This window comes from Parasteatoda tepidariorum, chromosome 2, assembly GCF_982258835.1.
Source record: "Parasteatoda tepidariorum strain Cologne lab strain chromosome 2, Ptep-v5.0, whole genome shotgun sequence".
NCBI classification, from domain to species: Eukaryota; Metazoa; Arthropoda; class Arachnida; order Araneae; family Theridiidae; genus Parasteatoda; species Parasteatoda tepidariorum.
The window spans coordinates 87,902,907-87,926,579 of NC_141756.1; the positions used below are offsets into that span (position 1 = coordinate 87,902,907).

At 30.0% G+C, this 23,673-nt stretch overlaps 1 protein-coding gene across 1 annotated transcript in view; it reads right to left on the reverse strand.

Moving 5' to 3' along the window:
- The window catches only part of LOC107439850 (putative ubiquitin carboxyl-terminal hydrolase MINDY-4), a 30,722-nt gene extending 7,495 nt beyond the window's left edge, over positions 1–23,227 (reverse strand). Inside the window, exons 1-9 of the mRNA XM_087156091.1 lie at positions 23,086–23,227; positions 20,151–20,267; positions 17,015–17,106; positions 14,605–14,703; positions 9,459–9,519; positions 9,173–9,238; positions 7,613–7,683; positions 4,098–4,158; positions 2,793–2,948 (exon numbers count right to left, since the gene is read on the reverse strand). Of these exons, the coding sequence (XP_087012217.1) occupies positions 2,793–2,948; positions 4,098–4,158; positions 7,613–7,683; positions 9,173–9,238; positions 9,459–9,519; positions 14,605–14,703; positions 17,015–17,106; positions 20,151–20,267; positions 23,086–23,205 (843 nt within the window). The 5' untranslated portion in view covers positions 23,206–23,227. The remainder of the gene's footprint in view (positions 1–2,792; positions 2,949–4,097; positions 4,159–7,612; positions 7,684–9,172; positions 9,239–9,458; positions 9,520–14,604; positions 14,704–17,014; positions 17,107–20,150; positions 20,268–23,085) is intronic.
- Between the last annotated feature and the right edge of the window lie 446 nt (positions 23,228–23,673).

A 23,673-nucleotide genomic window follows, 5' to 3' on the forward strand; every position in this document is an offset into this window, starting at 1 on the left:
AATCTTCCACGAGGGCAAATTTCTCCCAATACTCAATTCAGGAGTTCTCTTGTCTTCTGGATTGGGTTCAAAATTACAAGGCTACGGAATTGAAAGTTGGTAGTCGTAAACCTAAAATTGGGTCGCCTGTTCAACGGCGGTTATAAAAATAAATATAGCTATTGTGTAGCTCTAGAGAGACGTAAATAAGCAATTATTGCTTATTGTATAAGTAACTTTAATTTTTTTTTAAATCTATGATAGGTTATGCACCTGCTGTATGATGTAAGAAATGCATGAATAGTGTTTGAAAAAAATTGCTTTGTTTTGTTTTTTGATGCCTTACTGAAATGAAATAATTTTATGCAAAGACGTCTGAATATTTTATTAAATATATATTTTTATTTGTTAAGAAATTGTATCTAAAAAGGCGTAATCAAATAAATTTTAAGTCAACTATTAACTTTGTGAGGAGGTATGAAACACAACATTTACATGACAGATTATTATTTTATCATTATTATACAGATGTTAAATATTGTGAGACATAACTATATTACTAATATTTGTAAAATATAATTAACTTGCAAATTGTTTAATTCCTAATATGTCATACCACGTGTTGCCTAATATAAGAGACTGCTTCATTTTAAGCACCCATAGTTATTTTTTACTTTATAACCAGGAGTTGAACAGACTATCCAATTCTGAGCTTACGACTACTAATGTTCAACTCCTTAGCCATGTAATTTTGAACTCAATCCAGAAGACAAAGGAACTCCTGGATCAAGCATTGAGAGAAATAAGCTTTCGTGTAGGACCTTTTGATGGAGCTAACCCACATTTGCGTTACATGGGGATGAAAACCACGAAAACCTCCATTGGTTAGTCTGAGGTCAAGGGAACTCTAATCCATGATCCGTCTACCACTGTGGATATTTTACGTCAGCAATGTGGTCAGAGCGAGTCTGGTGCAGAATTAGTATCGACAAGCCACCGTTGGGATTCGAACTCGGGTTACCTTGTTTGATGTCGAACGCTCTATTCCCTGATTCACCTCCTGTGAAATTGTTTTGAATTAAAAATGTAAATTTTTTTTATCTTTTTGGATCAATAAGAAGTATACCTCTCAGAATAATAGCATTCAGTCATTAAAGAACTTAAATGCCACGCTTAGTACTGTAAGTTCTCTATAGGAGGTTTTAACCATCCATAATATTCCAACAAAATGTGAATAAAGTTTCCCATGTAAGAAACAGTTGATCTAACTTGACATACGGGAACAGAATATGATGCGCTTTGTCGTTATGGATCTTTGTATAAAGGAAATTTACAGCTACAACAAACAGATGAAAACTAATACAGAGATAAAGAAGATGTCATTAAAGAGAAAAGTCATTGTTGACTCGTTTAGTGACTCAAATGAACATTTAACACTGTAACATTTTGAATCTTTGTCTTCGTAGTCATTATTTTTAAAGATTCAAAATCTGGCTCTGAAGACGAAAATTCAGAATGTTGATTTTGATAGGTGGTGACAATCTTAAGCACCATAATTATTTAAAACTAGTATGCAAATGAAGTTCTGCGAAATATGAATACATAAACCAAATTAACACTAGCATAAATTATTTTTTCCTTCTTTTTTTGTGTTTAAGGCAAATGTTTTTAAAATAATAATTAAAATTTACATATTTAACTTGCCCATTTGGAATTATACAATATACATAGATTTTGTTGATTTTATGATGTTTTAGAGATGAAATGGCCCTTTTGAGTGCTGAAAGTTTGGATAATCCGCAATAATTTTTTGGCGCACCAAATGTACATTAGATAATATAATAATGAACACCATAATAATTATTGTGTTTTTACCATTATTTAAAAAAAATTCTCATATTAGGAACCCTTTCTCTATAGCAATTATATAATGGAGGAATATTACAACATCATTATTAGTCAAACATTTTTTAAAGATTAATTTTTTTACATGAGATTGTTCCTTATTATTGTCTACAGATAAGTATTAAACGAATTAACGAAACTTCTTCTAAATGACAACACTATGTATATGAATATTTCTTTGCATATACTCTGTACCTAAATATATGGCTCACCATAGGAACCAAGGAACTTTCCTGAACAACCTAAAAATGTGACTGATCATTACATGTGTGGCTTATCATCATATCTCAACCCTTCAATTGTAATATGTCTTATGATGTTACAAAATATATACAGTAGAGTAGCACCGATAATTAAAACGCCGAAGGAAACCGCCGAATTGCTTCCTATTTTAGAATATCTAAAAAAATTCGGGAAAAAGTTTTTTTTTTTTCTTCTTTTCTTTTTTTCTCTCTTGGTGACCTTGAAAATAACTTACCGTTCTTTTTGCCCAGTTTCAATGTTGGTGGCTGGTGGCAAGTAGTTTCTAATAAGATTTCGAATAGAATTTTAAAAAAATTAAACTTTAAAACACAGCATTTGTAATATGCTACAGTAGGCACTAAGAGGATTAGAATACGATTGGAATACGACTGGAAAAACTGTGCAGCAAAGTTACCTAAAATCATTTTTAATTCAAGCGTTTTTTTTATTTCATTTTCATAACTGTTTAATTATCCAGATTTTTGAATCTAGTTCGGATTTGACCCCGATTGGTACGGATAATTGACTGTCGACTGTATTTTAAAGTATGAAACAAAATAAAAAATTTTCAATATTACAAATTAAGTTTTTTTTTCTTAATTAAAGTTGTAGTGTGTTTCGGACTAACTACTTTGAAAAAGTAACTTATATTTTATAAAACGTACTGCACAGTGTTGATCGAGTGCCGATAGGAGTCCAATTTCTGATTTATGAGGGATTCCATGTAGAAGAGACGTTTCTGAACCACCAAAGTCACGCTCTTGGTTGCCATCGAACAGATGAGGTACAGCTTTTCCAACAAGCATTAAGTTTATTATTTCCTGTAAACAACTCAATACATCAACTCTTACAAACAATTTTTAAATAATGTAACAATCTACAAATACTTATGCATGTTATTCAAAATAACTAATATTTACTTCAACAAATTATATTTGCTAAATTGTTTTATAATTTTTCCGGACAAGAAAGAAGAGAAAACATTGTTTTATAACTTTCCCAGTCAATTGTGCCTTCAAAGTTAGTTTTACAAAATTTGAAATTCATAATTTTAAAACTTACTTGGAATAAATAACCCTGTTTCCTAAGTAAAATATGCATTTCTATCACTTTCCGTTTCTTTAAATGATCTTTCAAATAAAGAAAAGTTTAATGTATGTTACAAGTATTTAATTTATCGTTTCGAGCAAATTTGTTTCATATCTGTTTTGTGCTTAAAGAAGTGCATCCATAATTTGTGTATTAATTTAAATTTCAACCGAATTGTGACATTTGAATATAAAAGAAACAAAACTACTTTATTTTTAAAAATATTGCTGCAAGTTTAATATCTATATCTAATTTACTAGATCGCTATAAGCACTTGTTCAATACATCGCTTAATATATTATTGTAATTTTTCATTCAAAAATCAGTCGGGTGAGGAAGACTTTTCAAGGTAATTACTTTAATTCGCTAATTTTTATTTAATTTTTATGGTAAACACTATTTTGATCGAACGAATCACTATTGAGGAAGGTAGCATTAAAAAATTAAAATCTGCTTCCTGCACGAAGAAATAAATAGGCGTCAAATGGCAATTAATGTAAGCACCGGCATTAATGTAAGCAAAGTATTTCAACCGGCATTTAAACAGGTTTTGATTTTTATAGCCTCACCTTCCTCAACAGTAATTCATCGCATTTTAGCAGTGATTTTTGTTTCTTCCTAGTTCAAATACTGATTTGCGACTTTTGAGAGTATACTTTGTTGACTTCAGTTTGGACTAGAATACAAAAATTTATACGATAAGAACGATCATGATGAAATACTCTGCATATTTGAACCAAATAAACATTGTTTATTTTTTTTAATTTTTTTTTCTTCGTAAATTAAAGTTTATTTACCAAGACAATTTAAAAGTAAAATATTTTATCTTTACGTATGCTGATAAGGGTTACGTGATATAGTGATTCATATAATGGACTTACCTGAGAGGCGAAACCATCAATTCCAATTAGGTATTCTGTATTTTCGGATTCCCTTTTTGTTCTGTAAAATATTACAACAGTTAGGAGAAAAGGATTATAATTATAAATAATAACAAATTATATTAATAACTTGGTATTATTTATAATTATTTTATTTACACGATGAACATGGGTATATTATATTTTCCGTCTGCCACAAAAAATATTTTGCGTAAACATTGTGGTCAATTCTATGGAACTCTATAGTCTAGGTGTTTTGTTAGTATCCGAAAACAAAGGAGTTTCTATAAATTTGCTAATAAAATAAAGGAAAAATTTGCTTTCTCAAAAAAGTTTATGAGTGACAGTTTTCCACATATTTGTAAAACGGAGAGAAAAACCATAAAAACATTCCATGGTTAGCCTGATGTTTGGGAGACTCTAAATTAAGGTAGGTCTAACACTTCGAATAACGCTCAGCATTACGGTCTGTGCAAGGTGGTAGAAGTATATGAATAAATAGACTATCGCTGAAATTCCATCGCTCCATTTAGAAACGAGCACTCTTTTCCTTGGACCATACATCGTTAGTAATTGTAATATTTTAATCTAAATAAAAAACATTATTATTGGCAAATTTGTACATACATACACAAATAAGAGTAATAAAATATTAACCCCAAATGTTTTACAGTCAATTTACATGTCAAACAGTTTTTTAATTAGGGCCGGAATAACCTGATCGGTAGGCTGCTGGACCCCTGTGCGAGAGTTCGTGGGTTTGAACCCCGCTGACCGAAGACTCCTCATGTAGTAAATAGTGACTGATGCACCTTAAAATCTGTCGAGTCGCAAAGTCCTCCATGCTCTCATAACAAAGCAATACCTCTGGGGTTACTGGATTGGAGATCGATAGTTCTCTGATTCAGGTCTAAATTACGATCTGTGGATGAATGCATGAATGTATGAATGGGTCCGCCCTATAAACAGGTGTGACGTATGGGTGTGACAGAAATCGAATTCTTGGCCATAGATGGCGCCACTGGAAAACAAGAACAATCACACCCCTCTGCCTAAACAGGCATACGCAACAACAACAATATATACCTTGTAGAATTTTTTCGTATGTGTGACTTATTGATTAAAACCCGTCCTGCTGCTCTTTATGTGTAGCTTATTACATTTCATTCGGGAAATGGGCCATTGAGTGAAGCTTCAGTTCACTTCAATCAATTCAAATAATATTTGATACAATCTATTTTTATTATGCAACACAATAATGCTTTGTCACAAAATAGATGAAATTTCGTTTTTCCGTTGGCAACGAAAAACGGAAGCTAAGTGGAAGCTGTATGTGTGACAGAAATGAAAGAATAAAAGCCAACAATTCATTCATGCAAACAAACTGGTCTATATTTTTTATTTAAATTTTAATTATTAACTTACGCAAATAACATCATAATTCATAAGCTATATTTTAGTTTTAAGACATTTACATAGTTTCTCCTAACAAGGTTTTCTATTTTCTGAAGAAATATCTATGTTATGATTTGTTTTATTCTGAGCAATTTGACAACAAGTATGAGGCAATGCTAAGAAAACTTCCAAAGTTCTTGCAGAAATAATAAAACCCACTCAAAACAGGAAATAACGTACCTTTTTTCTAAGCTGCAATCGTCTGCCAACTCAAACATTTCATTAAAAGATAATTATGCAAGGGTATGTATTGATTTTGTTTTTCTCAATTGGATACCCACAAACGACGTCACGTGTGAGTCAGCCAACCAGGTTCAACACACATGCATGATGTGGCTCACAAGTTTCCAATTAAATCTGATCCGAAATTTGATTCAGATTGATAATAAACATTTTAGCTGTAACATTAATACCACATGCACAACCACGTGAAGACACAACAATGTGATTAGTTGGAAGTACCCTATTCAAGTTTTTTGTCACATGCGCACAAGATTGCTTCTAATTAACCTATTTAGTTAAAAATTGGTAATTTAATCTTGGTAAGTATACTTGGTAAGCATAGCATGTTGTTTAAATTGACTTGAATATTAGTAAATATTTTATATCTTTGCGGAACAAAATAACTTTTTTTAATAAAAAATTCAGTTAGTTTGGTTTTAAAAAGAGCTTATTTGACTGCTTATTTCAAGTTTTTTCAAATTATTAACATGATTTTTATGACTATTTTGCGCGTAAGTTGTCATACTTTTCTCCAACTTTTAACAAAAATGTAATTTAAATTCGAATAAAAATTAAATTATAAAAGTCCTTTGCATTGTTTTAGTAAAGTGTTTGCACTGCGTTTTCGTTCAAATCCTGCAAACAATCTAAACTCCCAAGTAAAATTTTAGAGAGAGGTGAAAAAAGTTGCAGAGTGAGTTAAAGAAGGGGACCACCCTGAATAACTTTTGATCTAATGATCGGATCTTCTAGATTTCTGAGAAATTATTCGACAGATTTCGCTCACAATTTGTATTTTGTCATGTTAATTTACATTCTTTAAAATGATGTAAAAAGTTATATACCTTAAAATTATAAATTTTTTAGACTTTTATTAAATAAATTAATAAATGATAAATATTTACTAAAATTTATTTTTTTAAATGAAATTATCTTTTTATGAAAGAATTTCATAACTGTATGCAAAAATTCAATTAGCTTAAGAAATTCTCCAGATATGGTGAAATACGCAAAAAGGTAAAATTATCATTGAAGTTACAAGTATCATTTAAAACATTCTCCTGGCCAAACTATGGGAACCATATTTCCCAGATTGCGGCTACCCCTTACATTTTGGGGGGTCAAAAACCCAAATCCATTCAAAGTACGTTTTTGTGTCATATTTCGTAACTTAAAATATCGTCTGTACTAATTATTTAGCATATTTGAAGTCACGCTCTCTAACCATTGGGAATAAATCCTAAAACGTAAAGATCCGATCATTAGATCAAAAGTTAATCAGGGTGGTCCGTTTTTTTTTTTGGCGCACTGTGTACACATTGAGGTTGTCTAGAAGAAAATTAAACCCCATAGACTCCTTAATGATAATTAATATAATTAACGATGGAAGAAACGAAGATGAGTTTGCTCAACGAAGATCAGATAATAAATTGGTTGTTCATTGGTTCAACTTAATTTTTTAAAAAAAATACTAATTGGTAAATTGCTCTCGTTTTTAATTTTCTGACTTTTTTTGCATGTTTCATCTTGCTTTTATACTTTTCATGAGATTATGACAGAATAACGAAAAAAAAAACTATTTTGTCTCAAAACACTGAAATTGAATTTGAACCATAGTTTCTTAGTAACATTTAAATGCATGTAAATCTAAATATAATGCATATTAATTAAATGAAATTCCTATAAATCAAAATTTTCACGGTATTGCCAGCATATTTTTAGAAATTCATACTATAATGTCTACAAAGCTAGACAAAAATACATAAATATCCAATAAGAGAACTCGTAGACCTCTAGTGTTTTACTAAAGTGTAAGAATGATTAAAAAAAAAACTTACTCCTCAATACCATGGGTTAAAATAAGAGAATAAAGGAAAAGTACACAACTTCCACTGTTATCATCCATCAACTAAAGAAATAATTACATAATTATTACTACATTCTTTTTCTTAATTATTTATTTATTTTTAGCGTTGAAAATAGCCCTCTCTCGTTGCTATAGATCAAATAAGGTCAAAAGCTCTTCTGTAATGTTATAAATAAAAGGTCAATGTAAGATATTGATGTAAAATTTACAGTCATACTTGAATGTAACTTATATTATCTATAAAATCGAATAAAAAGTTTAATTTTAAAACCTTTTCTGCTCTATATATTTGATAAGTTAAAATAAAAAATAAATAAACTGCAAAAGAAAAAAAATTAATTTTCATAGCTAATCAAAAATAACTTACTTTCTTCAAATAATTATTTATTATTTAAATAGTTTTATAATGTAATTAAAATAAAGCCGTATACATTTTAAAAACACAGTTGTGATTATGTAAGTAAGTAGGAGCTTAATATGTAAAGTTTCTAAGAGATATTTTTAAGAAATGTAGATTTCTCCGGAAAAGATCATATTTTAAGTCAATTTTAAATATAAAACATTGACCTAATTTACCAAGTCCTTAAATTACGAAGATATCAGTAGATAATAAATGACAGTTGATGAGTTTTTTTTCCACAGACTATCACATAAATGAAAAAAGATTCCAAATTCATTCGGCAACTAAAAGTCGCAAACTATTTGCAACATGTAAAGAGTGGAGACAGCGAGCGTTAAGACGCCAACAGTTTAAAGAAGTGTTAGGGATTTCTAGATTTTACTTATTGGAAGATTGTGAAGAAAGAATAAAGGCAAGACGCTATTTTTATTTCCTCACATTAAAGGATGAGCAGCCGAACGGTCTGTGCAGGGGGCAGGGAACTGTCCTTTCATCAGAATGGTCCTGAGTTCGAATCCCGGGCAGGGCATTGATGTTTCTTTCTCTCTGTGTGTGTTCTATGTCCTTTCTCCTTTGTGTGTGATTGTGACCCGTCCTATAAATGGGATGTAGTGGTGTGAATGGCGTGGCAGAAGTCGAAATCCTGACCATAGATGGCGCCACTGAAAAACAGGAGCAATCGCGTCCCCACTGTCTAAACAGGCATACGATAAAAAAAGGAAGAGCAATACATAAACTTTTGAACTAATTTCTCAAATACCACAACATGTCATATAGAACCTTTACTCACTCGGCTTTTCATTTATCAACTTTATTTTTACAATTTAAAAATTCAAACTTAGCTGTAGTTAGTGTTTAGTTACGCTATTTTCTCACTTTCTCCTCCCTCTGTTATTATGGTAACCACAAATTTCGTTTTCTCCCTTTGTCAATAAGCTACTACAGTTGCGAGTTATAGATACTCCTTAACTGCCGTGTGAATAAAAAGAGTATAGTTCTTGCTTGTCACATCATTACCAAGGAGACGAAGGTAAAAAATGTGACATTGAGATGCCAATTTTAATTACAAGGAGTATATTATTATTGTTCCCACCTTTTGAAAAATATCACAACTATAAAACGATTATTTACCTCATTTGCGTTCAATAAATAGTGATGGAGAAGACAGGACCTACAATTGAAATGCTTCAGATACACCTAAAAACAAAATGTTTATTCGAAAATTTCTTTATACCTTATTTAAAAATAGAAGAATTTATAATGATTTTTGACTTCGACTATGAATTGTTTTGCATTATATACTTGCTTATGATGTACCGTACGTGTCATCTTCTCATGTTGTTTAAGTTACTAAATCTTAATGTATAAATTAAAATTTAAGTTAAATTAGCTATAAATATTTAAAAATAGTTCTTACGTATTCAAGAATTCCATCTTTTGATACAATTTTTTCGTCTAATACTATCTTGTCTTTTCTTCTAAAAATTAAATTATATCAGTTACATTCTTATTTCTTATAACTTTAATATTTTTTATATTTTGTAACAGTTGTTGAACAGCCGATCCAATTATTTGAGTTTACGACTACTAATGTTCAACTCCGTAGCCCTGTAATCCTGTAATTTGGAACCCAATCCAGGAGACAAGGGAACTCCTGGATCAAGTATTAGGAGAAATTTTGCCTTCGTGGAGGACTTTTTGATGGAACTAACCCGCATTTGTGTTGCTTGAAGAGGAAAGCCACGAAAATATTTCACGGTTAGCCTAACGGCAAGGAGATTTTAACCCATGATCCGCCTACCACTGAGGATATTTTACGACAGCACTGTGGTCGGTGCAAGCCGGATGCGGAATTCGTATCGATCAGCCATCGCTGGGATTCAAACCTGGTTAACCTCATTGGAAGGCGAACAACGCTCTATCGCCTGAGCAACACGACTCTAATAACTTTAATATTTTATTTTAAACCCGTCATTGAGCAGCCGATCCAATTTTTGGTTTTACGATTACTAATGTTCAACACCGTAGCCTTGCAAGTTTGAACCCAATCCAGAAGACAAGGAAACTCCTGGATCAGTACCCCCAGAAGTATTGATTTGTTATGGGAACATGGGGGACCTTACGACTCGATAGATTTAACGTGCATCAGTCACCATTTAATACACGGGGAGTTTTCAGCCTGCGGGGATCGAACCCACGAACTCTTGGACATGGGCCCAGCGCCCTACCGACCAGGCTATCCCGAATTTAATAATAACTTTAATGGTAAGGAACATACAGATTTATTCAAACGAATTGAAATATTTTTGCATGCAATTATAAAACTAACTTAGCCGCAGAAAATTTCAAGCATAACATAAATTATTTGTTATTTAATTTAATAATAATAAAACAATAATTTGAATTGGTATATATTTAAACAGAAAAACATCATTTAATTCATTAAATCAAGATACTTGGCATGTTTGGGGTACATGAAAAGAAAGGACAAAAATAAAGGTCCGAAAAAAAGTTTTAAGTTGGAAACCACAAGGTTTTGAGGAGGACCTATTATTGGTTAGATGGCGTAACTAAACATTTAATCACAATAAAAAGTTCAGACTGGAAATTCAAGGCTAAGAGGAAGAATGTTTGGAATAATATTGCTCAGCAAGGCTAGGCTTCCTGCATGTTGCAGGGTTGTAAGAGAAAGAAAGAAGAATAAGGTATGCCTACATATTTTTACATCTTCTTAAACATTATAGTTTTAAATAACAAAATACAAAGTTAGGATTAAATGGGTTGAATAGTTCTCAAAAAAAGAAAAAAAAAAGATATTTTTAACTATACAAATATTATTTGATTGATTTCTATCACATTGTAATTTTTTTCCAACTAAAAATACATAGTTTAAAATGAAATAAAATCTTAAACAATTCAAAAAAATGTCAATATAATTAATTAAATAATAAAAAAGTATAAGCAGTTATAAAAGCTTGGCTTTTGTATGAATTTATTTTTTTTGATTTATAATTGTAAGTGAAAATATTTTGATTTCTTTAAAACATATTTTAAACTAGATATATTACAAAATACTCGTAGGAAATTTTTATTTATTCATTATTTTTTTTTGTATTGTTTGGTGTTAGAAACACCAAATATGAGGACAACTACTTTACATCAAAAGAAGTGTAATGGAACATTCCTGGTGTTTCACTGCATCAAAAATTGGTGTGATTACACTGACTAAATTCCGTGGTTTAATCAGGGTGTACTATAAGTCAGGGTAACTGACTCGATGTCAAAAGAGAGATCTGCATTTTTATTATTTTTTTTATTTTCATAATTTATTAGATAAAAATGGAAAATGTGTAGTACATTGTATTAATTCAGTAAAAACTATTCAAAGTGATTTTATAATCGCGATTATTACTACTATTCATTATAGTTAACATGGAGTTCTGAAAATATTGAAAATAATGAAAATATTTCAGATTTTACTTCAGTCCAAGTATAAAGTATATACTTGGTATAGTTTAAGTATAGTTCAATTCAAACAAAAAAGTTTTTTGACGTATTTTCTTATTATCCCTGCTTTTAAAACTAATAATGTAAAATTACTACAAAAATTGCCTTTTTTTTAAAAAAAAATTAAATAGCGTTAAAAAAGTTTCAGTTTAAAATATTTTAGCAAAAAGTTTTAGCAGAAAAGTAAAAGTATAAATTTTTTCAAAAGTTAAAAAAAAATTATGAAGAGAGATTAAAAAATAGAAATACAACCTTCAATAAATGCAGAGAAAAAAAGTCTTCGATAAAAAGAGAATTGAGTTGTTTTTGGTGTCAAAAAACTTATTTTATGCTTAAAATATGAAAATACATTATAATTATGGAGTTTATTTAATTGTTTTCTGAAGAATTATTCTACCGATTTCACAGGTAACAATTTTAAGGTCAAGAAATTTTTACACAGACTTAATTAAGGTAACTTTAAGTGACAAATTCCAAAATTTCTTTCTACTATCGTTTAATGTAACAATTAAAAATAATAAATAGTTATGAAATTAGTTTTTTACATGGAATTATCGCTAAATAAACAAGTTTTACAATTGTATGAAAAAAATTTTCGATTCGCTTACAAAATTTTCCGAATTATGACTAAACACGCAAAAAGTGAAGTTAGCATAATAAGCCAAAATTTTTGATTGCTCTCCTTCCCTAAATATTGGATCCATATTTTTTAGTTCGTGGTTACTTTTCATATTTAATGGGTCAAAAATCCAAATTTGTCGAAAAAAGTGCATGCTTATTCGAAGAAACGACGTTTTTGTGTCTGATTTCGTTTTTTAAAATATCATCAATAATCAACCATTAAGATTGAGTTAAAGTACGTGATAATCCTTTCATTAAATTAAAAGTTATTAAAGTATTCGGGCCTCTTTTTCGCACTATACAACAAGCTTGCCTCGTGATCCCTCCCCCTTTTATTTCTTCTTTTCAGTGTGCGGGCTGCCTATCCTATAAAGCTATCGTTTTCTAACCTCGCCAAAACCCTGTAAAACCGTTTCTCCTTACTAACTTAAGTCATGAGGGCAAACTACGATTTACTCTTTCACGAGGTTATAATCCCTCTTTTCTTACAATTTAAACTGACTAGAATTAACTATTTGTTTTTTTTTCTTCCCCTCAGTACTTTTCGGTTAGCCGGAATCAAGGAAATTTTACTCTTTTTTTTAAAATTACTTTTTAACTTATTATTTTTATTTTACTTATTATTTTTTTTATTTAATTTCATTTTTATGTGTTTAAAATTTTTTTTCTTTCTTTTCTTTTTTTTTTTTTTTTTTTTTTGCGGAGGTCTTAATTCTTTGGCGATTATTCGCTTGCAACTGGCTAACTAAAAAATACCTATTTTTCAATAAATTGCTATTTTTTTTTAATTGATATATGAATAGATCTTAAGGCTATTCCTATAATTCTGAGAAATTTAAGATTAAATATGCAGCTTTTTTGAAATTTTATCACTCAGAAATTATTTGACCTACCGCGTTTAAATGTTGTAGTTTGTCATTTAAAATTACTTCGTTTAAAATGGGAATAAGACTTTGTATACTCAACGATTCAAAAACTTTTTCAATTATCTATATGAATAAAGCAGAAATCTTATACAAATGTGTTTGCATGTATCTTATACAAATACGCAGTTCTGAAGATATCCGCACTACATTTGGTGCACAGTTTCCTCAAAATATAAAACGGACCACCCTTAATGACTTTTGATCTAATGATCAGATCTTCATGTTCTAGGACTCCTTCTTGAGGATTCAAAGGGGTAACCTCAAATAGGCTAATTAGTTAATTTTAAGTTTTGAAATCAGAAATAAAAATGCACTTTCTCTAAATAAACACATATTTTTGTTTCAACAGATTAATTTTTCAACGTACATATGTTCGATGTACATATATACTCGCTTTGATAACCGATCAACACACTACATCCCATATAAAAGAATTTTCTATAGGATTTTTAAAGCTTTTATTATAATATGAGTCATTTACTTTATTTATGTTTGGCTTTCTATGTAGGCTAGCATGCGAAAGATGAACAATAATAATTCTAAGTGACACTGGTAAATTAGGATTCCGAAAGATTTAATGAACTCACACGTTTATTTTGCTATATAAACGTGTTTCTAAATTTAAATAATTTAATATTCGTAGTAAAAATAATGAAATTGAAATAATTTACAAAAAGCCGATTCATTGGAAACATTATGATTGAAGTTAATTTTTTCAATCAGGGTTGAGAAATACATAGAATATATATTTATAAATGTAAATAAGAAAAATGAATTTTAGTAAACTAAACTTCGGAATAGTTTTTCACTTAACCTTAACTAAAATTAGCTACTTACTTAGGGCTTTGCTAAAGTGTCCGTAAAAAACTTATTACAGCTTATATATTAGACTATTAGGTAGTTATTATCCCAGATCTTAATACCGAAATTAACCATCACCAGTGTCAATAGTTCTTTCGCGGCTTTTTGCAACTTCCTGAAACTAAATTACCGTGAGATAATATTTTTTCGTTATTCAAGTGAGTGTTCAAAATTGTTTAACTATTTTTTATGCTTTCAAATAATTAACTGAAAATTCTCAGTTCATTTAATTTCGTTTTAGATCAATTCCTTATACTTAATTCCGATATTGCGTTTATAAGTGAAAATAAGAAAGCAATTGAACTGAAAACGTGACAACTAAAAATAAAATTTAATTTCTATAATATTTTAAAGATAACTGAAAAATAAGATTCGAAAAGAAATGAATTATATGAAACTGCATTCTCATTGGATTTAATATTTGTGGTATAAATTTTTTTTTTATCTATTTATTATTACCCATTCATATGCAGGCTTATGTGCAGATTAAAAATTGCAATTTATAAGCCCTAAAGCACATCCAGAGTGGATTAGAACTGGTTTCAAACACGCTATAGAGCGTTTTTCCGAACGACATGTACATTGTTTCCCCTCTTAGTAAAATAATGTATTCATGAATTTTTAATTGTTAAAAATTAGTCAACTTACAAAGCTACAAGGGCATTTCCTTTTCTTCCAGCATTCCACAAAATTTTGGTCAGAGCATAAGACAGAGCTATTCTCTTTTCAGATAATGTGGGCCTTAATCTTTAAAAAAAAATAAATTAAGGGTTATTGAAATATGTATAATTGTAAAACTTTTACACTTAGATTAAATATTACAAACGATATCTATATGCATAAATAAGAACGCATATCAATTTAAATTTGTAGAGGAGTGAGGTTGAGATGCTCGCTTGCTGCCGGCTGGACTCAAACTATATACCTTCGATGCTCTAATAACTATGAAAAATGTACAGTGCGCAAAAAAGGAAAGGAAAAAAGAAACGGATTATCCTGAATAATTTTTGATCTAATGATCGGTTGTTCACGTTTTAGAACGTAATCTTATTAGTTCGAGAGGATGACATCACTTATGCTGCTTAATTTGTGCAAACCAAATTTTAAATAACCCTCAAAGTATAAAAGGTAGTCGCAATCTGGGAAATATAGTCCCAATAGTTTGGTCAGGAGAGCGATCGAAAGTTTGGACCCCTTAATCTTAATTTCATTTTTTGCTTATTTCGCCATACCATTTTAAGCAAATTGAAACATTTTTTGAGCGCAAATATAAAATTAGTTTTTCCAATGATAATCTAGGAAAAAATAACTTTTAGTAATTATTTATAATTTTATTTAATAACAGTCGAAAAAATTTTGAATTGTGAGGTAAGCAACTTTTTACATCATTTTAAAGTATGTAAATATGCATGGCAAAATTCAAAATTTCAGTGAAATCGATCGAATAATTTCTGGGAAGTCGTGCATATAAAATTCAATTTCTCAGGAAATATTCAACAATTTTGCTCAAATTTCGGATTTTGCCGCGTCAAATTAAATACTTCAAAATTATGTAAAAAATGATCTAGATAATAATTATATAGATAATAATAAGAATGAGTCCTTGTACGTGAAGATCCGATCATTAGATCAAAAGTTATTCAAGGTGGTCCTTTTTTGCACTCAGTGCAACTTTTTTCAACTCTCTATAACATTTCTAAAATTTATCGCAAGAGTCTAAAATTATTACAGGAGAAAAAAGTTCGATCAAAAAAGTAAGATATTTAAAATTCGATTTCTCAGGAACTATTCGACCGATTTTGCTAAAATTTTGCATTTTGCCTTCTAAAATTATATTTTTTAAAATGATGCAAAAATTTGCATACCTTGTAATTCAACATTTTTTCTACCACTATTAAATAAAATAATAAAAAAAAAATATTTACTAAAATTTATTTTTTGCATGGAATTATCTTTGGATAAGTGAATTTAATAATTGCGTGCAAATTTAGCGAAATACGCAAAAAGTAAAAGTCCAATTTTTGGGACGCTTTCCTGACCAAACTATTCAGACCATATTCCCCAGATCGCTGCTACCCCCTATATTTTAGGTGTCAAAAACCTGAATCCCTTAAAAAAAGATATGTTTATTCTGAGTAAGTACGTTTTTGTGACAGATTTTTTAACTTAAAATATCGTTTGCACTTATTAATTAGCGTATTTGAGGTCAACTTTTGCGCCATCAAGATTGAGCCCTAGGACGTGAAGATCTGATCATTAGATAAAAAGTTGTTCATTTATTATTGTTATTATTTTTTCTTTTTTTGCGTACTGTACACCCTCGACGAGGGGGAACTTAGAAAGCTTTATATAACTACCATAGTATATTTATTAAAAATTAACAAACCGTTAACGCCATTTTTATCCGAAGGTAGTAGATCAAAGTGTTAGTGACAATAATTACAAAGCAAAGCTTGAACAGGTTCAATATTCTAAGTAGTTTGATTTATTTAGAATAGAATTTAAGCATTAAACATTTAGTATTAACACCCGCATGTTATTTGCACATTTAATAGATTTGTAATATACCTCAGTTCATAAATTGAACTAAATAAATATCAGAAACATTAATAAATAAATTGAATGAGTTGCTATACTTCGAGTGCTGTTCCTTAGTTTAGCTGTTTACTTGCTTAAACATGGATTATTTTTATGAGATCATTTTATATTTGACGCCAAAGCATCCTAAATATAAAGAAAGTCTGAAATATAACAGTATTTAAATGACTGATTTGAAGGACCTAAAATAAGTACGACTCTTAAAAAATTAATAAGATTAAAAATAAAATGTAAATATTAACTTGGTAGTTTCCTTTTTACCCTACAAATACCACCTATTTCTGATATACATCCCGCTTTACAGAGTTGTGATTTGATAGATTTTGATAGTGTGCTTTTCAGATCTTAAATATTAATTTGTGATCGTCAATATGTGTACTTTTTGTCTTCATTTTTTACAAGAATTTTAAATATATATATATTATGGGAAATGATTACGGATCACCTTGCATGTACTTACGCTCCTGAGACCAGTGAACTCTTATGGTCACCAAATAAAAATTCTTTTAAAACATAAGCTTGAACAGCAGCTAGAACTCCACAAGGACCACCCTAAAATATGGACAAATAAGAACTGTTTATTAAAGTAGAATAGTTTTTCATTCCAACAATTATTAATCAAGTAATGAAATTAAAGTAATATCTGGAAAAAAATTCAACGGTTAGTTTAAAAGCTAAAGAATGCCTTCTGAAATATTTTATTTTATTTTATTTTATTTTATTTTATTTTATTTTATTTTATTTTATTTTATTTTATTTTATTTTATTTTATTTTATTTTATTTTATAACCCTCGCTAAACAGCCGACCCAATTTTTGGGTTTACAACTACTAATGTTCAAGTCCGCAGCCTTGTAATTTTGAACCCAATCCAGAAGACAAGAGAACTCCTGGATCAAGTACTGGGAGAAATTTGCCTTCGTGGAGGACTTTTTGATGGAACTAACCCGCATTTGCATTACATGGAGAGAACCTCCCACGGTTAACCTGACGGCAAGGGACTCTAACCCATGATCCGTCTACCACTTAGGATATTTCACATCAGCACTGTGGTCGGTGCAAGCCGGATGCGGAATTCGTATCGACCAGTCATCGCCGGAATCGAACTCCGGTTCACCTCATTGGGAGGCGAACTCTCTATCCCCTTGCTACAGCTATAAAGTGGTGTCTAGGTATAATAAAGTAGGTGCGCTCTGAGCTATTTGATATAACAAGATGAGACAACGCCACTTGCGTAGAAAACGGTGGGGTGTTATTTTACCGAAAATGCTACGAGATAGGGTAGAAAGTGTGTTACGCAGTTGTATTGCCTCACCTATTCGGTACGAATGCTAACTTTGAGAAATGCTAACTATACCGGGGGAAAACTTTTGATCATAAATTCTGTCTCACCCCAATAACTAATTTGAAATTTAAATTATAGAAAGAGTCAGTTCAGGCAAGGCTAGAATAAGCCAGGAAGTTAAGCCAGAAAATTTCAAAGTATCAAAACGTATATTTCTCCATCGCGTTATCGTCTCTTAATTTGTTTTCAATTTGATATTTTAAAAATTTCTTTTAAGTATTTGAGACTTAATGGATTTATTTAGGTTTGCCTGAAAACACCTTTTATTCACTTTAAATTCTAAATCAGTTGTAGAGACGAAGGAGAATTTACGATTAAAATTTTTTTAAATGGTATAACGTCTTCTTAAAATTCCCATTTATTTCGTAATTTTCAACAGTGAAATGACGAAACCATCTTAGGAAAAAAAAGAACTAGTTCTTACAATGTATTTTCGATATTCAAACGTATTTTAAACTTTGTAAAAATAATCTTGCATAACTAGTTGTTTTTCAAAGATTGTTCTGTTACGTCATGGAGTAATAAATGAAGAAATAATCATGAAGAAATAACTGCGCATTTTAAACATTCTTTTTTAGCATTCACCTTCAGAAAGTCTCTCTTCGCATTAAGCAGGTGATGCTTTACATCAGTAGTCCCCAAACTACGTAAGAGAACATTCCAGAACACCACTCAGATGATTAATATTTTTAAAGGTGAATTAATACTAGGAATTTATATTATACGGAAATTATAAATTTTAGGAATTTATATCTGAATTATTTTTATCGTGAACGCAAAACGGCGGGTAAATGTAAAACAATCGGCGGTCGCTATGGTTCCTGCATATTATTAAGATCCCTTGTTCTTCAACATTATATTTCACTTTTACTCCCTATCTGGTAATAGTTTTCAGAAGAATAGAAATATTTGTATATAGATTAGAGAGATTCTGCATAGCGTTTATCTTACGCTAGCCTTATTTCCTTCCTCCTTGCCAAATGTGATTTGTTGAGTAATTTTTGAGCATGAGCTGCGAAGATCAAATAGCGTTATCGCTAGAGTTATGGAGAGCCGTAACGCTTTGCGAAATCTCTCTATCAACTCTGAAATTTTTCACTAAATGGTTCTGTAAGCAATCTTCGCTTGTAGCCCGTAGCTATTTTAATACATCTCGAGAAATCCTTTATAATTACATAGCTAATATTACTCAAAAATTAAGAGCGTAGATGCAGAGTTCAGTGACCACCCTGTAAATTATTGATTGCAATTCATTGGAGTATTTATGTAATTTCATTTTTCAAAGAAATATAAGTAGATGGATCAAATATAAATAAGACTTTTTTAATAATAGCAGACGATTTTTATTCTTATTGTTCCTGGAAACAACAGAACTTTATCTAGAGTCTGAAAAATTGTTTGGCATTGTTTAGTTCCTTATGAGTTCCTTTTTTTTATTAATGCCATAATTATAAGTTAGCACAACGTTCTTAATGAAGTTGCACAACACATAATAATTAAATTTTTATCAAAAGAAAATGTCAAACCTATTGAAATTTTGCGCAGATTGTAAGCACAGCTCGGTACTGATACCCTGTATAGGGCTCAAGTTTACAAATGGCACTTGTTATTAAACAAGGCATGAAGAAATTGAAAACTTGCTTCATACTCTACGACCAAGAACGAGTCTGACAAAGAAAATTGACCAAACTCGTGACCTTATTTACAAAGACTGACGAAGGAAAGTTCGAGTAATTAGTGCTATAATAGAGATGAGTTATGGAAGTATGCAAATTTGGTACATCGCAAAATCTCGGCAAAATGGGTGCCTAGAATTTTGAACACAAATCAATAGGATGCAGGAAATTTTATTTGTCAAAAGTCGCATAAAGCCACAGTAACACAACAAAAGTTACAGACATTACACTGGAAAACAGTTGAACATCCTCTATATAGCCTGGACTTGGCACCTTCAGACCACTATTTGTTTGGAACTCTTAAAGAACCCTTGGGAGGGGAAGGAGATTTTCATCCAATGCAGAGGTAGAAGATTGAACGCAACCTGTTCACTACACGGCCTACTTCTTTCTGTGCCACCGGGATTGTAAAAAACCCTCCAAAACGCTGGAAAAATTGTGAAGAAGTTCACGAAAAGTATGAAGAAAACTGCATTTTTATATTTCTTGAAAATAAAATTTTAATTTTTAGTTATTAAAAAAGTCTCATTTATATTTGATCCATCCTCGTAAATCAACTAAAAATGAATTGTTTACCCTTTTCTGAATAATTCCATATGGAAATGGTTTCGTTCTTCTAAAACGGAAACTTTGCTCAGACCATTCCTTTCCAAAAGTTCGCTGTAAGTCCCCAAATAATAAAGTTCTTAATGACTGAAATAAAAATAATTACGAAAGGCAGTTCATTTCAAGAGCGAACGTAAGGTTATTCTAATAAAATAGAGGAATTATGTTCAGTGCACAAAATAAAAAATAGAACACCTTAATAACTTCTGATTTAATGATTGAATTTTCATGTACTACGATACAATGTGAATAATTCGAGGAACTAACTTTAAATATGCTGAAATATTTTTGGAGATCATACTTCAAAATACGAATTCAGTCACAAAAGCGTTCTTCCTCTGGATAAATATTTTTTCAACAGACTTGGATTCTTAATTCTCAAAATATGTGGAGTAGCCGTAATTTGAAAATATGGTCCCAAACCTTTAGGCAGGAGAGCAATCGAAAGTCTGCGACCATAACGTTGATTTCACTTTTTGCATATTTTACCATACATTCGGAGCTGTTATCGAATAGTTTTGCGACACAATTTCGGGACTCATTTATTCAAAGAAAATTCTACGTAAAAAGAAGAAAAAAATTTCTTCCAATTATTTAGTAATTTTTATAATTTATTTTAGTGATCAAAAAGAATTTTGAGTTTTATGTACGTAATTTTTTGTTATTAGTGTTTTTACAAGTGCTTTTTATTATACAACGTCGGAATGGATGTCCGACCACATAATCGAGTGCAAAAGATCTGCGGTATAACATTCTCACTGAAGATAAGCTTGACCGAAGGCGCTTCTATGAAAGAAGGTCAACATTTAATAATTTTTAAAAGAGTATATGCAATGCTGATTTGATTCACGAAATTTAGGTAGATCAATGTTAAAAGATCAATGAAAATTTGAACAAAAGAATACCGTAAACCGGGGCGAGTCTACCCATTTTTTTCAGTTTGTCAACTTTCAAGTGGTCAAACTTTTGTAAATATTAAAGAAAAAAGGCTTTTAATAGGTGTTTCGGAATCGCTATTTATCCCTCTTTAAAGCTGTGAAATCGATTTTAGAAAATATTAACAGTTACGCTGTTACTGTATATTTTTATAGAACTGCTGACAAATCTCTCGTATGGGGCGAGTCTACCCATTCTGCTAAAATGAATGTTAACATTGTAAATAATCAAATTTTACTATTAAATCGTTATTTTAGTTACCATATGGGATATGTATGAAGTAAAATTCATAACTTTATTATATATCCCATTTTTTTATTCATAAAATAACACAAATTGAGTATTTGATCGATTATCACATTTTGATCACAGTTTTGTTTTGTAATCATTAACATTATAAAATAACATTTTTTTCTAATTATTGTTGATAAAAATAAATTAAAATTAATATAAATTTACAATTAAATAATTAATAAATAATAATAATTAAAGATTATTAACAAAATCGAAATTCAAACATTGGGAATCATGAAAAATCCTTTCCCCATTCTTTTGGGAGGTGTGATTTTTCTTACAATGTTTTCTCGTTGAAATATAATATTAAATAAAAAAAGTTAATTTTGTAATATAAAAATTGAAAAAATAGGTAAAATAAACATATTTTATATTTACATTTATATTTAACCTATAAATTTTCTTATTAATGTTAAATTTATCAATGCAGAATTAAAATAATATACTCAAATTCATTTAAAATGACTTAATTTTAATATAAACAAAGTTCTAAATTATATTATTATGCTTTATTAGAACTAAATACGAATGGGTAGACTCGCCCCGCGAATTCTGGCTTTTTGTTCACAACAGCAAAACTTACATTCTTTTTGTTTTTTTTTCATATAAAATTAATGTAATCTTAGTCTTAGATAAGTTTATCACTTAACCAAAGTGAAAATAGTAATAATAATAATATACTTACGGAGCACCAACTAAAAGTTTGCTGATTTTCAATGCAAATCTCTTAAAAGACGTTTGAACAGGTCGGTTAAAAAGACGACAAATAAATAAAAACGGATCAAACTACTACAGCTCCATCTTCCTTAGAGTCTGAACTAAGTCCTCCGTCGGTAAAAAAAAATTTATTTGCAATTTATAATAGTGAAAATTAAATAAAACTAAAATGGGTAGACTCGCCCCTGGATGGGTAGACTCGCCTCGGTTTACGGTACGCATGTGCCAGCAAAATCTCAATGGCTATTCATCGATATTCTTTCTATGCATAACCCTATAAATGTATAATAAAAAATTCAATGTGAAAACCTTAAATGTACTATAAGTCTATAACGTCAATATTCCTTAATGCCTATAATTCAAACCTATAATGTACAGTAGAAATATATAATAAAAATATATAATAAAAATATATAATAAAAGTATATAATAAAAATATATAATAAAAATATATAATAAAAATATATAATAAAAATATATAAGAAAAATATATAATAAAAATTATGTATTATAAAAAGTAACGTATAATAAAAAATTTACACTTTTTAACACTAGATTGCCCAAGAAAGTCATTTTGATTGCCTCTTAACTGCTTTTTCATTTGCAAAAAATGTGCAAACAATAATGCTTAAATTATCTTTTTTTCCAAGTGAAATAAATTTTTTTAGCTGTTAATATTCACAAATAACTTGTTATATAACTGTAAATACTATAAAAAATATTAAAAATTAATTGCACATTAGTTATTTTTTCACAATGCTGTCATTTTGACTGCTTTTGGGCAATATAGGTATATACGAAGTTTCAGTCTTTCTAGTGTAAATTAAAATTCTGCTTTCTGTATCAAAATTATTTCTTGTGTGTCAGATTGGTGATTTTTGTGTTTAGTATAGTAAAATGACTCAAAATAACAAAAAGAATAAAAAAAAATGAGATACAGTTGAGCAAAATGTCTTACGCAAGCTTCATCTACAGTAATTGGCCTTTCCGGTCTCATAGCGGCATCCAAACCATCACAATGCATATTCCTGTCATAGCCATTTGATTCGATCCACGTCATGTGATCAAGGAGATTCATCTCATAAGACTTTAGTATACCTACAAAACTGAAATTAACTGTTTTCAAACACAGCTATAATTTTCTAAAATCTAATTCTTTTTCAAAATACCCTTCAAAGTTGGAAATTGCTGAATTAACAAAAGATCTAATTGCTCTGAATGCATTGCAGAGGCCGCAGTCGGTCAAATTGGTCTTCTTTCTATTTAAAATAAAGTCGCTTAGAACAGAGTCGTTTTCGAACATTAGCACAACCATATTCTTTAATTTCGTTGAAAGAATAAATAAGTAAATTGCCATATTGGCCAAATTGATGAAACTTCATTCTCTATAGAGTAGAGACTACTTCTTCTTCTTCTTCATAAGCGCAACAGCCTTTCACAGGCCAAGGCTGACTCACAGATTTTCCTCCCTCTGGCCCTGTCCGGTGCGACGGTCCGCCATCTGTTGACTCCTAATTGCTTGAGGTCCTTTTCAACGTCGTCTATC